At 36.8% G+C, this 15,582-nt stretch overlaps 1 protein-coding gene across 2 annotated transcripts in view; it reads right to left on the bottom strand.

Moving 5' to 3' along the window:
* The window catches only part of LOC145692895 (calcium/calmodulin-dependent protein kinase kinase 1-like), a 1,130,736-nt gene that overhangs the window by 112,200 nt on the left and 1,002,954 nt on the right, over positions 1–15,582 (bottom strand). For both annotated transcript variants that reach the window (XM_081768448.1, XM_081768449.1), the window contains one exon: positions 3,404–3,457. In XM_081768448.1, coding sequence (XP_081624574.1) covers positions 3,404–3,457 — 54 coding nt within the window. The remainder of the gene's footprint in view (positions 1–3,403; positions 3,458–15,582) is intronic.

The following is a 15,582-nucleotide window of genomic DNA, read 5'->3' as shown; positions in this document are numbered from 1 at the left end:
ATTTCACTGAATGCCTCTCGTAGGGTCTGTATGACCCCCCCTCCCACACACACACACCAAGTACGGCACTTCGATGTATTTTTTCAATAATAAACATTGAAACGAAATAATATTTAGAATTTTTCTTTGATTGCAATTACATAACAATAATAACAACTACAAAAAATCACAAAACTAACATTTATAAACTTATAAAAAAAAAGTTGCTTTTGTAGTATATTCTTTTTGAGTAATGAATGGGAAATTTAGATCTGAATATAATACGAATAATATACGGGAGTGAAATGTGATAATCCACAAACGTGTGTTCATCAAGATTTTACAAACATTTACACTTTTACGAACATTTTACGTTTTTTGGTTTAAACCAGTTGCTTTTTTTTTAAAAAAAAAAAACAGCTGGTTTAAACCACCTTGGTTTAGGCTCGGTTCAGACGTGCAGAAAAGTCTGTTGCGGGCCCGCAACAGACTCGCAGCAGACTCGTGCGGGCGTCAAAGATCAACCAGTTCAGACGTGCAGAAAAATCTGCTGCGGGCCCGCAGCAGACTCGTGCGGGCGTCTCAGCCCAACCACTTCACATAGACATAGAAAACAGCTCGTTTTATTTTCAGCTGCAGTTGAATGAAGATGGAAATTGAAAGAAGAAAACGTGCTGTTTTTTTTTAATACTTAGCCAATAAAATCCTATGGAAGAAACAGAGACGATACTGGGTTCATCCGTATGTAAGCTCACGACTGCTTAAAGGTGGATTTTCTTCCATGTTTATTGATTTGCGCAATGACGAAGAAAAGACCTTTAATTATTTTCGCATGAGCATCACTTCATTTGATGAACTCTTATCGAAAATAAGTGATAAAATTACAGCAGAAGATACTTTCATGAGACTTGCGATACCACCAATTGAAATGTTGGCTGTTACATTAATGAGTTGATTTTGATTTTTAACATCCCGTTCAGCAGCGAGGCTATATGAGACGTGGACCTACTGATTAACGTGGAATCCGAACCACATGAGCTCCCGACGAGAATCAAACCCGCGCCTCCCACGCCAAAGGCGGGTACGCTAACCGCTTAGCCACGGAGGAGCTCTGGGTGTTACATTAAGGTAAGTTAATTATGTTAACTAATTATCGTTTGTAAGAGCACAGAAAGTTAAACATTCGGAGACCTATTCATAGACATTTTCAGACGTTATTAGCGGCCACTGGCGTAGTTTAACAATTGCGTGACTAATTTCGATTTTTTGATATAGTTGGTGGCTTTAAATTAAAAATGAGACATTTATTTGAGACTTCCCGAATATCCCGCTCAAGAGAGGGCGTTTCAATAGTAAAATTTCCCTTTATTTATTCACAAATTACCGAATGTGAGGATTAGCTTCAGTTAGAGATGTAAAATTCGGCATGTAAACTCATATTAAAAATAATGGAGCACAGGTTTCAGTGTCTTTAAAAATTTTCTCTTGAAGGGGAGATGGGAGATTTCTATAGTAGTGGGGCCCGGTGGCTCAGTGATAGTGTTCACATCTGGTTCGATCCCCGCTTGCGTCAAATGAGCTTTGTGGTGCGAGAAGCACCGTGTGTGTGAGTTTTCTCGGGGTTCTCCCGTTTCCTCCCACTTTATTCATTCCACCATTTCATTCATTTATCATCATCATCATTATTTCCTTTAGCCTACCCGGTATAATCGTGCGACGTAAAACTCAAGGATTCCATTTCATTCCTATAATAGTGACATTTCCCGTTATATATTGAGAAAGTATAGGACTCGCTTAGATTGGAGATGTGAAATTCTTAATGTGAACTCTTAAATAAAAATAATGGATTTAGTGTTTCCGAACAATCCATTTCTAAGGTGAGAAAAAGGAAACATTTTTATAATTGTGACACTTAACGATAGAAGGTTCTGAGGAAATCCCCAATACGTGTAGCACACCAAAAGGAGGCAACGCAGCAAACGGATGCAGAAACAGATGGGCTGATTATTTTGTAAGCGACATAGGTAGGGTTCCATGGCAAGATAACTTTGTTTAAGTTGTTCTTTATGTAAGAAAACATTCAGTTGTTATCTCTAGAATAGCAACGACATGCACAATATTATCAATTGCACGAGAAACAAAAATATTTCTGTTACATCTCGAGCATGCTTTTTATATTTTTTAACCACATGAGTATCCTGATGTTCAACAATTTTCGTGTTAACTCTATTTTTTTTTAATTCAGTACATTAACAAATAAAGACAACAATTGTCAGCCGAAAAACGATCTTTTTTTCTTTCTTTTCTGTTCTGCTATTATGTTGGTGGTTGTTTTGGACTTCAGCGTCCCTTTTGAGCACAGAAGCTATATAATAAGTGACCTCGACCCAAGAGCGCCAATGTTGTGGTTTTCAAGGGGGAGGGGGCAAATATAAGCGACTTTTCAAATATAGTTTCATTTTTTGGTGCAACTAATGTAAAAACTCTATTGGGTTTTCGATATTCCCAAGTACAATTTCCTCTTAGTGGGGGGCGAATGCCCCACCTTGCCCCCCCTGATGGGCGCCCTTGCCTCGACCTAAAGTATAATGCAACGTACGTTATAAACAGTCGGTTCATTCCGGAGTGAGTGACAAGAAATCTCATCAAAGAAACTGCATTAATAATAAAGGCTTGTTCTCCAAGTGTATTTGTTGTCTATTGTTATCACAAAAAAAAAAAAAAAAAAAAAAAAGTATTCATAGCCTCGCTGCTGAAAAGGGACGCTAAACGAAAATCAAATGTAAATACTACGTGAATATTAGATTTTCTACATTGAAAAGTAATAATAATAGCTACATACCAATGCTGTTTTTTTTCTTCTTCTGTTTTTTCTTTGAATTTCTCACATAAGGTTTCACACACCTTATTCCATGCATCCCGTTTTTTATTTCTATCTCTATACATTTCGCACTTTAAATTCCATATATCGGGATATTTTTGTATTTCGTTAATGAACAGTTCTATGTCCATCCAGTTCTTCGCTTTCCATTTCTGCGGGCGCGGGAAAGTCTGCACGTGTGGCTTGACTCATTGCCAGCAATGGTTTTCCGGCCCGCAACACCTGTGCGGACACGCTGCGAGCCAGCAGTCCCCGCAACTCAATTTTCGCCCGTTGCGGGCCCGCAGCAGAGTCGTGCGGGAAAGTCTGCACGTGTGGCATGAATGATAAGAACCAATGTATTTCCGGCTCGCGCGGGTCCGCAACAGAAAACTCTGTTGCGGGCCCGCAACAGACTTTTCTGCACGTCTGAACCGAGACTTAAACCAGTCAACCCTGCTTCAAGTGACACATACAGTGAGTTGTCTGAACAATATATACAGCGTAAATTTGTGTATTCACTTTTTCAACAGTTAGCAAAAAAGCTACGCATTCAATACTTACATAATGTTTATCATCTTCCTCGTTGTAAGCCAGCTTTACGATCCCGTATGAACCCTGAAATTGAAGAAAAAACAACAATTAAAGTAAAATATCCACTCGTTCCATTGAACATAATTGTAGGAGTAATAAAATACTATTTTTAAAAGCAACACTAATATAGCGATTTTTCTTTAGTATAGTATAGTATAGTAACATTTTTTATTAAGAAAACCGACAAAAATTAACTTCCATTCTTTGAAGCACTCAAAAGTGTTAAGGTGGACCGAAAGATTATTAATGGAAAGATATGTGGTCACTACATTAACTCTTAATGTTATATCTGGGATTTTATGTCAGAATTTATCAATTATTATTATTTTTTTTTAGCTAAGTAGATCCTTCTTATCAGAAGATGCTAGGTTCCAACCGGAAATCGAGCGTAGGATAATGTGCGCTAACTTGCTAGCTACGTGCGAGTTCTTATCAACATAATGTCCTTCCAATTATAAAGAATTTGAGTTGATACGACTCTCCTTTCCATTTTCTCATAATAACAGAGTTATGAAGAACCGACGAATCGAATTCCTACTTCAGTTTGTGCTCGAAGCTTCACACTCCTGAAACGGTTTGACCTTCAAACGCATTAGCCACGAAAGATAGGAAAAGCAAAAAGAAACGAAATATTATAATGTAATATTGTAGAACAATTTGTGGCATTTACAGAATTCTAAAGCTGCTTCTAAGGTGTTCTTCAATGTTCTTGCGGTTCATCATAAGAAAACATAACTTATAAAAGCTATTCTTCAATCAAGGAAACATATAAAACTAAAACTAGCTAACTCTATGGTCTATGGAACCCAGAGGTTATTTGCCGCGTTCACAAAATCTCTCCACTGACGTCTATCTTTAGCCAACTGGATACAGTTTCAACTTTGTATCCCTATTTATGTGAGATCCATCTTAATATTGTCTTCCCATCTGTGTCTAGGTCTTCCTAATGGTCGTTTTACGATTGGTCTTCCAGTTAAGATTTTGAAAGCGTTCCTACTTTCCTCCATCCTGGCTACATGCCTGCCTACCTGAAACTCTTAGATTTGATGACTCTAACAATGTTTGGTAAACCGTAAAAATTATGTAGTTCCTCGCTATGAAGTTTCCGCCATTCCCAATTCCCGTTCCTCTTGAGTCCGAATAGTCGCCTCAGGACCTTGTTCTCAAATACTTTCAGTCTATGTTCTTCTCTCAGAGTAAGCGACCATGTTTCGCAACCATACAGAACATCAGCGATGATTATCGTTTTATATATTTTAAGCTTCAAATTCCTCGACAGAATTCGCGACGACAAGAGATTCTGAACTGAATAATAACACGAATTCCCTGCTTTTAGTCGACATTTTATTTCTTCATGAATATGGTTTTCGTCTGTTAACCTTGATCCTAGATATTTGAAAGTGTCCACTTTATCAAAAGTATTATTCGATATTTTAACGCATCCGTAATTTGCCGTATTACGATCCCGACGAACTTCCTTGTATGTAGTTTTCTGTGTATTTACTTCTAAACCCATGTCCCTGCAAGTGTTTAATAAGATCTCTGCATTTCTTTCTATTGTTTTCCTATCATCCTCTATTAAATTTACGTCTTCAGCATACGCAATAACCTGGTGAATACCATTCAACTCAAGGCCCTGGTTGCTATCTGATTTTTCTTATAGCGTATTCCAGGACAAAGTTGAATAATAATGACGACAACGCATATCCGTGTTCCAGATCATTCTCGATATGAAAACTCATGGACAAAGATTTTTCTACCCGGACTTTACTTTGGGATTCATTTAAACATATCTCAATTAATGTAATTAGCATTTTCGTTGTTATGAAAATCTTCAGTAAAAAAAATAATATAGCTTATGAAAATAATCGTTCATCAAGGAAACATGGCTTATGAAAAGCATCCTTTATCGAAGAAACATTACTTATGAAAATCATCCTTCATCAAGGACCATGGCTTATGAAAATTATCCTTTATCAAGGAAACATGACATATAAAAATCATTCTTCACCAAGGAGACATGGCTTACGAAAATCATTCTTCGTGAAGGAAACATAGCTTATGTAAATCATTTTTCATGCAGAAGTATGGCTTATAAAAATCATCCTTCATCAAGGAAATACAGCTTACAAAAATTATTCTTCATCAAGGAAATATGGCTTATGAAAATCCTCCTTTACTGGAGAAACATGAAGTATGAAAATCATTCTTCATTAAGGGAACATGGATAATTTTTACAAAAATTATCATCGGACATGTTTTGTTTTCTTATCCTTAACTAATTTCAGTTCTAAGTAACAGGAATAAGTGTTTAACGTTACGCCTTTTTAATACAATTCAGCAATGCGTATGGTGATGCCTAAAATAGAACTAGATGAACTCATTTCTTTACCCTTGAACACCACCAAGTAACAAAAGTAACTATTGAGCCTATCAGAAAACACAAGTTATGGCTCAAGAAAATTGGAGAATATTTACGAAGATTTTGTGGTACATATTATCTCCTTATGCTTGATCTACATCATTTTCGAGTTGAGTTGAATTGATTTTGAGTTTAACGTCCCGTTGAGCAGCGAGGCTATATGAGACGTGGACCTACTGATTAACGTAGAATCCGAACTATTTGAGATAAATCATTTTCGTGTAGGTAATAGTTACAACTGATATTGTGGTTTATACTGTGATGTTTCTTAGTTCAATTATTGATGTCATGCACAATAGGAAAGAGAAATGTTTATTTCTTTTAAGTTTGAATGAATTTACCACTTTCTTCTTGTTTATTTAAAAGGTCAGGATAACTCTAAACAGGTATAGAAAAACATGTCGCAATCCAAGAAAACCGGAAAATTTATTGTTGCATATAATTCCTTCATCCTTAACATGCTTAAGTAATAAAGAAAAGTGATTAATATTAAGTATCAAAGAAAATACACTTTATATTTCTTGTATGGAAGGAACTATTAACGCTATTCTTAAAGTGTGTGTTTTTTTTTTTTAATTGAGAGATGAATTCATCCCGTAAGCTTTAGCATCCTTCAAATCCAACTGATGGCATGACTACCTGTACATATTAAACTGACGTGGTAGGAGGGAAGATAAACGGGCCCTCGGATTTTCGGTTCAAAATTGATCACAACGTCTTCCTTAGGTTCCAAATAGTGTTTCCTGAAAATTTCAGACCGCGGAAACTTCAAAAAGGTGCCCAAAATTACGACAGAATTTACCATATATGAGCAAGGAAGATAAACGGGCCCTCGGATTTTCGGTTCAAAATTGATCACAACGTCTTCCTTAGGTCCCAAATAGTGTTTCCTGAAAATTTCAGACCGCGGAAACTTGAAAAAGGTGCCCAAAATTACGACAGAATTTACCATATATGAGCAAGGAAGATAAACGGGCCCTCCGATTTTTGGTTCAAAATTGATCACAACGTCTTCCTTAGGTCCCAAATAGTGTTTCCTGAAAATTTCAGACCGCGGAAACTTGAAAAAGGTGCCCATAGTTACGACAGAATTTACCAGATACGGGCCAAGAATGTAAACGGGCCCTCGGATTTTCGGTTCAAATTTGATCAGAATGTGATCTTGAGGTCCCAAAAAGGATTCCATGAACATTTCAGCCTGCGGAAACTTCAACAAATGCCCAAAATTAGGTTAGAATTTACCATACATGGATAGGGAAATAAACGGGCCCTCGGATTTTCGATTCAAAATTGAGCAGACCGTGTTCCTTAGGTTCTAAATAGTATTTCCTGAAAATTTTAGACCGCGGAAACTTCAAAAAATGACCAAAATCACGATAGAATTTACGATATATGGGCAGGGTAGATAAACAAGACCTCGATGTTTGGAATCGAAATTGATCACGTCTTCCTTACGTCCCAAATAGTGTTTCCTGGAAATTTCAGACAGCGGTAATTTCAAGAGGTACCCAAAATTACTATACAATGTACCCTCTATAACCTCGTATAGACAGGTTAGATAAAAGGGCTCGCAGCCTTTGGGTTCAAATTTGATCTCAATATGTTGTTGAAGTACCAAATAGTGTTTGTAGAAAATTTTAGAACGCGGAAACCCCATTTGAGATCTAAGAAGAACATTGTGATCAGTTTCGAACCAAAAATCCGAGGGTCCGTTTATCTACCCAACCAATATATGGTAAATTCTGTCGTAATTTTGAGCACCTTTTTGAAGTTTCCGCGGTCTGAAATTTTCTGGAGATACTATTTAGGACCTAAGAATGACGTTGTGATCAATTTTGAACCTAAAATCTGAGGGCCCGTTTACCTTATTTGCCCATATCTGGTAAATTCTGTCCAAACTTTGTTCACTTTTTTGAAGTTTCCGCGGTCCTAAATTTTTAGGAAACACTCTTTCGGACCTAAGGAAGACGTTGTGATCAATTTTGACCCTAAAATCTGAGGGCTCGTTTATCTTCCTTGCCCATATATGGTAAATTCTATCCTAATTTTGGACTCCTTTTTGAAGTTTCCGCCGTCTAAAATTTTTAGGAAACCCCATTAGGGACCTAAGGAAGACGTTGTGATCAATTTTGAACCAAAAATCCGAGGGCCCGTTTATCTTCCCTGTCCATATATGGTAAATTCTGTCGTAATTTTGGCCCCCTTTTTGAAGTTTCCGCGGTCTGAATTTTTCAGGAAACACTATTTGGGACCTAAGGAAGACGTTATGATCAATTTTGAACCGAAAATCCGAGGGCCCGTTTATCTTCCTTGCCCATATATGGTAAATTCTGTCGTAATTTTGGGCACCTTTTTCAAGTTTCCGCGGTCTGAAATTTTCAGGAAACACTATTTGGGACGTAAGGAGGACGTTGTAATCAATTTTGAACCGAAAATCCGAGGGCCCGTTTATCTTCCTTGCTCATATATGGTAAATTCTGTCGTAATTTTGGCCACCCTTTTGAAGTTTCCGCGGTCTGAATTTTTCAGGAAACACTATTTGGGACCTAAGAAAGACGTTATGATCAATTTTGAAACGAAAATCCGAGGGCCCGTTTATCTTCCCTGCCCATATATGGTAAATTCTATAGTAATTTTGGGCACCTTTTTTAAATTTCCGCGGTCTGAAATTTTCAGGAAACACTATTTGGGACCTAAGGAAGACGTTGTGATTAATTTTGAACCGAAAATCCGAGGGCCCGTTTATCTTCCCTCCTACCAACTGACGTTAATGTAAGACCTCTTTTTATAATTCATTTTAATATTTCTTATTTATCCAGAGATGATAAAAAGAAGCTGAGTTCAGATTTATCTTCCAAATAAAATAGGGTGATACGCACACACACACACACACACATACATATATTATATATATATATATATATATATATATATATATATATATATATATATATATATATATATGTTCACAAATGCGTGTACTTACACAAATAATTATGATAGAAATAACCATAAGCCCTCCTCGTTGATCTAGCGGTTATAATATACGAGGTTCCAAGTTCGATTCCCGGTGGAAAAATATCGAATGCACTACAAATCATATCCCACTGCAAGCTGTACGTAGATCACATATAAAAATTGTATATAGCCTTGTTACTCACAAAGGATGTAAGTCAAATAAACATAACACATACTAACTTTTAATTACTACGTATTTCATTTAAGGCCTTCTATATATTGTAATGTATGGGAGAGAAGCGGTACATAGATTTTCCCCTTATCTTTTTATTATAAAAGTTTATGTAATTTTACTGACTTATAAAATGAGAAATTTTTTAGTGATCTCTTTTTATGAGTTGGATCTCTTGCCTAGAGCAGCGCGGAGGTTTTATGGTTTGTTGGTTAGGAATTTCTTGCCCAGGGTAGCGCGGAGATTAATAAGGAACCTCTTGTCCATAGCAGCGCGCAGAGGTAGGATGGTGTTTCCTGCCCAATGCAGCAAGGAGACAATAGGAACCTCTTGCCCATAGCACCGCATAGGTGGGTAGTATATTCTGCCGAATAAAGCACGAGATTGAATAGGAACCTCTTGCCCGTAGCAGTGCAGAGATGGATTGATGTTTCCTAACCTGGCGGAAAGGAACTCTTTGCCGTAGCAGCGCAGAGATAGGTAATAGCTTCTGCCCACGGAGATTCGACAGGAACCTCTTGCCCAGCGTAGCTTAGAGATAACTTTAGGGAGCTTCTCCCGGCACGAGCAGCTTGGAGAGAAAGATAAAAAGTGATTTCCTGGAACTGATGACTTTTGCCTCTTGACGTGCTCTTTTATAGCCACTTTTGGAGGCGAAGCCTGTAGAGGGGTTGTAAGGGGTCCTCTTCGTGAAATGTCGTGCTTTTTCGGAGATAGCATCTGTCGGCCGCTTGATAATCTTTGTGGAGAAGGACGTCGTGTTGTTTGTAAATATAAGATGTTTCAATATTCAACATTGTAGACACTTGTTACCCAATTCTTTCTGTAATATTCTTAAATATGTCAATTAGCTGTAGTATGTTCTGTAACTATTTCTCTTCTTGTTCATAGCCTCGTTGGTAGAGATTTCTTCCTTGTGCAGACTTCAATCCAATCCGTTCATATATTGCAATTATGTTACGTAATATATAAATATTAATACTATTTTTCACCCATGCTAACATATTAATAATTTTAAGACTAAAAATGTTCTCAGTAGCCATCAATGGATCTATTTGCTAATAGTAATTAGTCACTGTCAATGCCCTAACTGCACTAGCATTACCGCCTCTCGTGAGATCAACGAAATCAAGCAGTGTCGGATATGGTCAAAGGAAGATGAGTGACCGTTCGAACTCATCAAATGGTGTTGCAATTGTGGAGCCCACCCAGCCTTGTACAGACGATTAGAGAGCTATTTGCAAGAAAGAATTAGCGAACTACGCTCTAATAACCCAATATTAATGGCAAGAGAAGATGTGCTGACCACAATCACCTCAAAGACATGAGTGCTACAAGCTGGTTGGTGGGCCCAGCCTCCTACCAGCTGTTGCTGTGGGAGTTCAGTTTTTCTAAGTGATTTCTTAAAGTGTGATTGCAGTAAGTAGTGTTTAAAAGCTGGCTTAAATGATCATTAAATTATTATTTCAAATGATTATATGAAATTCAATTCAATATATAAAATTGAAAGTGACTATGTTTGTAACTTCATAACTCTCGATCAAAGTTTCAATATAGATGAGGCTCGGGCCTTGAAGTGTTAGCATTTCACTTTGACAGTGTAACTTAGGAGACGGGTGTATATACATATACATATTATATATATATATATATATATATATATATATATATATATATATAATATTTATATAATAATATGTATATAATATATATATATATATATATATATATATATATATATATATATATATATATATATATATATATATATATATATATATATATATATATATATAATGAGAAATGACAGATATTAGAGTCGAATCCATAGTTTTCGGGGTCGCTGAGACGAATAGTAACACTTTCGATGGCAGTTAAAACGAAATTCAGCCCCCATTGCTCTTTATGTCCAAACTGAAACGTGAAATGAAATGAAATGAAATCTTTGAGTTTTACGTCCCACGGTTATGCCGGTTAGGCTAAAGGAGACGGTGATGATGAGTGATGAATGAAATGGTGGAATGAAGAAAGTGGGAGGAAACGGGAGAACCCCGAGAAAACCCACGCACACGGTGTTTGTCCACCACAAAGTTCACTTGGCGGTGGTTGGGATCGAACCCGGGACCCCAAGCACCAGAGGTGAATGCTCTACCACTGAGCCACCGCGGCCCCCAAACTGAAACGTATCTCCCCGTGTGAAGAACAGGCATATTGCTAGTAATTAATAAACAATAACAAACTTTTATGTTTTTAAAATTGTAAAAAAATCTATAAAACCAGTACTGTTGAAGTTTATATGGTTGTCATGATAATCAACATTTTATTATATGCGATTGCAGATTTTGAATGCTTTTCTGTGAAAATTGTCGTTTGAAGTATTGACTAATTAAAGCTGTTGCACTGTAAAATACTAAAAAAATGCAGATACACGAGTAAAATCATTGGAATACGAGTTAATTTTTGAAAAATAATGTTGACGAATAAACACACGACACAAAGAATTCCATTTATCCATCAACATCTCCTCATACCACACTCTGACTTTAAGCTAATTGATATTTCATTTTCTCCTGTTCCATTTATTTTACAACACATGCGTACAAAATACAGATAAATTTTATTTCTCTTTTTCTATCTGTGTTAGTTGCATCTATAAAACGCAATTCTGGCCTGGAGATAACATATTCTAACGACAGTCAATTTTCCCCATTATTTGTGACTGATTTCAACTACAAGCAACACAGATTATTTTAAGCCACAAACAAAGTATGTGTGAGCGATTGATGGAAATTAAACACCGTTTACTAACGTAATCTTATATCTTTGTATTATTATTATTATTATTATTATTATTATTATTATTATTATTATTATTATTATTATTATTATTATTATTATTATTATTATTATTATATTGCTATTTTGTAATTGATTGGACGAATTTACCTCCTTATACGTGATAGTTTTCAACCCAAAACTTCAAAGAAAACCAAATAGACGCTATGCATAATAGAAATTGGATAACTTCTACGGAAGTTGATATGGGATAATGATTGTTTCTTTTAGGCTAAATTTGCACGGTTTTTATTGACTGTTTGTTTTCAGTTCTAAGCAATACAGATGATTGACTAATCAGTCAATTCTCAGCAGCAAAGCTATACAAGATGAAACTACATTTTCAAATGGGAATTGAACCGCCGTAGTGTATTCGACCGTTTGACCATTTGCATACCTTGGACTGCTATGTAACTTGGCCACTTGTATATCTTGGAAGTACTCTGTAACTTGGCCACTTGTATATCTTGCAAATACTGTGTAACTTGGCCACTTGCGTATGTTGGAAGTACTCTGTAACTTGGCCACTTGTCTATCTTGGAAGTACTCTGTGACTTGTCCACTTGCTTATCTAGGAAGTACTCTGTAACTTGGCCACTTGTTTATCTTGAAATTTGCCACATTAAAGTAACGTTATTTCAATGTTGATAGTGTTAAATCAATTTCTGTGTTTGGGACACTAGCTGGACATTCAATTGTGCCCGTGATCTTTTTCCAACTTTTTTCAAAATTCCTTTCAGAATATTTTACTGTTATTATGCTTTGGTACTTCTGGAACCCAAGGAGGACAGACAGAAAGTTTGCCCGCTGAAAGTAACTTCTCCAAAATTACAGGAGGCGGTAGTACTATTTACTGCGCTTCTTATGTTTATTGTCGACGATAGGATGCACACTTTGGTGTCATACAAGCTTTCGATTGACATTTGAAAAATACATCCAATAGTACAGTCCGGATGGTTTTATAAAGATATGGGTGTCGTTTTGTAACGTCACGTTTTTGTTGATTTTCCTTGAGGAAATTACCCTCATAAAATTTGTAACAATCACGTTGCGAAGTGTTAAAAACAAGAAAAATAAGAGTCAATTCTTTACATACCTACTGCTTAGTGGCGGAAACTCACTATAAGCGCAAACGTATCAGCAAACCAAGAAGTAAGGATGGCTATGGATGTTTCGCTAATTACAGAGATAAGAGAGCATGAATGTTTAGTTTTAGGATTGTGGATTGGAGGATGGGGAGTACCAATAGTCGCACTTGCATCTATTGGTTAGAAGTGGAAGGCTGAAAAGTACATGTGATACAATTTTGTAGGTAATTAACGTGTTGAAGTTCCAAATTTAAGTGTATTTTTGTGGTGGTATCTGAAATATATAGAAGAGAAACAATTCTTATTATACAACCAAGATACTTCAGTATGTCAGTTACAACCTTAATAGTTTACATCCAAAGCTAATAGTTGTCACTAGCCGCTCTGCCCCTGATACGAAGAGATGTCGGAAGCATGGAGGCAATTTGCAGAGAGCTGAACTAGAATTAGAATTGGGAATTACATTTCTGAGGTCTCGGCATTTGTGGTCATGTTAGTCGTCATATATGAGGGATGGCTTCCCTCGGCGATCACGCTGCCCGAGAAATCAGGAAGCAAAAAAGTGGCATGGGACCATTATGTTTAGTAGCATCCCGGTATTTTCCTGGTGTGAATGAGGAAAAGCCAGGAAAATCTTATATGAAATTGCTGGCCTGAAAAAACTTTTATATTCTTTTTGATTGAATGTCCCCACCGGAAACTGAACCCGGGTCCACTTGCACAAAAGGTTAGCGACTACACTACACGAAGTCACAGAGAGAGCTGAACTCTGGGTGGAAACTGTATGTTAAATTGAGTCAATAAGCATTAAATAATTTGTTTGATAGCCTGTTGGTTATGCATTCCTGCTTGAAAGCTGAGTCTGGTGGGTTGCGTGGAAGCAAGGGGTTCAGGCTCAATTGTGGCTAATAAGCATATTCATATTGTTCTATGGTTAAGAAGTGCGAATACAAAATATTGCATCCGCATCCTCACTCGCATAAGTAATATCTTAATTCTCATCAGCCGCCGTAGATAATATACACGCACCTTATTTGTTCTATAACAACTGTGATTTCAAAAATAAGTTCAAAGGTAATATCTATATAATTAAAAATACCTACCTTTTAGCTTTCTAAATCCTATGATATGATATGCGAGGTGCATTCAAATTATAACACCTCCATTTTTTTCTCTCAGGACTGGTAACAGATAGAAACATGCTGTTCATTTTAAAATACGCGAGCACTTGTTGTCATTGCATGACAGAGATAGTAACACCGCACGGCACACAGAACTCTAGCGGCAGCGGAGAGAGTAATGACTATTTTTGATATTTACGATAATCGTAAATTGGCGACTATTCCATTACAAGAACAGTGTAATCATTCGTTTTCTCAATTTGCGTGGTGTAACACCACTAGAAATTCATCGCCAGATGAGTGAGACATATGATAATGGTGTCATGGATGTGTCTAATATGCGTTCGTGGATGCGACAGTTGAAAGGAGGCAAGATGTCGTGTGACAATAAATAAGGCAATTTCGGCCTTGCACACGCCAGTCTGACGACAGTGTGAACAGATCCCACAGAAATGCCAATTTTGGAGGCGATGTGTCCCTCACTCATTCGGTGATCCTCCAAAACAACTTTCTCCACTCGTTCGATCAAGTCATCAAACCGGCTTCTGAGAAGCCGAGATTGTCTTGGTTTATTGTCACGTAACATTCTGTCTTCTTTGAACTGTCGCACCCATGAACTCCCATTAGATACAGTTACGAACTGTTTTAGAAATTCACGCTGTACGATACCAACGGAAACACATCTCTTATTTCCAAACACATATTTCTTTCAGCTGTACAGGCGCTATTTTGGAGTTGAGATGAGTTGATTTTGAGTACGTATAACGTCCCTTTCAGCAGAAAGGCTATATGAGACGGGACCTACTGATTAACACGGAATCCGAACCACAGGAGCTCCCGCCGGGAATCGAACCCGTGTTTCCCATGCCAGCGCTATTTTGGAAACTAGGCCTCTGCTGCCATCTGATATCACGAGCTAAAATTACGAATATGATAAATTGATCTTTCAAATGTGTTCTTTCATATCATCACCAGTAAAAACGTATTGTATCAATACTCTTCGGCACATTTCAGCATAAAACCAGTTGAATCACTTATAGTTTCCCTGTATTATTCGCATTTCAATAAGATTTCTTTAAATTTATGTTTTGAAAAACGTTTCTGATATCGATCCTAATGTCTGAAGTTCGTTAAATTAGATTAGTTCAATTGGAATTTGGCGTCCCGTTCAGCACCAAGGCTATTTGAGACATAAATCTAGAGTTTAATGTATTCTAACCACGTGATCCTTCGCTGAGAATCGAACCCGGGTCTCTTGCTAACAAGATGCAAACGATAATCATATAACCACAACGGAGTTCGCCAGATACTTAAAGATGTAATGCATTTTGTGTTGGTTTAAATTCGACAACACTGTAAAATAACTTCTCTTATAATGCGCTTATTATATAAATCTACATAAAACTTTGAATGAATATTTAAAAAAAATGTCTTTATTGAAATATTTTCCATTCAATGTTCCTAAAGAAATACGTAAGTAAATGGAATTCATA

This window comes from Thermobia domestica, chromosome 8 (genome assembly GCF_964235325.1).
Source record: "Thermobia domestica chromosome 8, izTheDome1.hap1.1, whole genome shotgun sequence".
Lineage (NCBI taxonomy): Eukaryota > Metazoa > Arthropoda > Insecta > Zygentoma > Lepismatidae > Thermobia > Thermobia domestica.
Note: the sequence above shows the minus strand (reverse complement) of the source record. Positions and strands in the feature narration are given on the sequence as shown.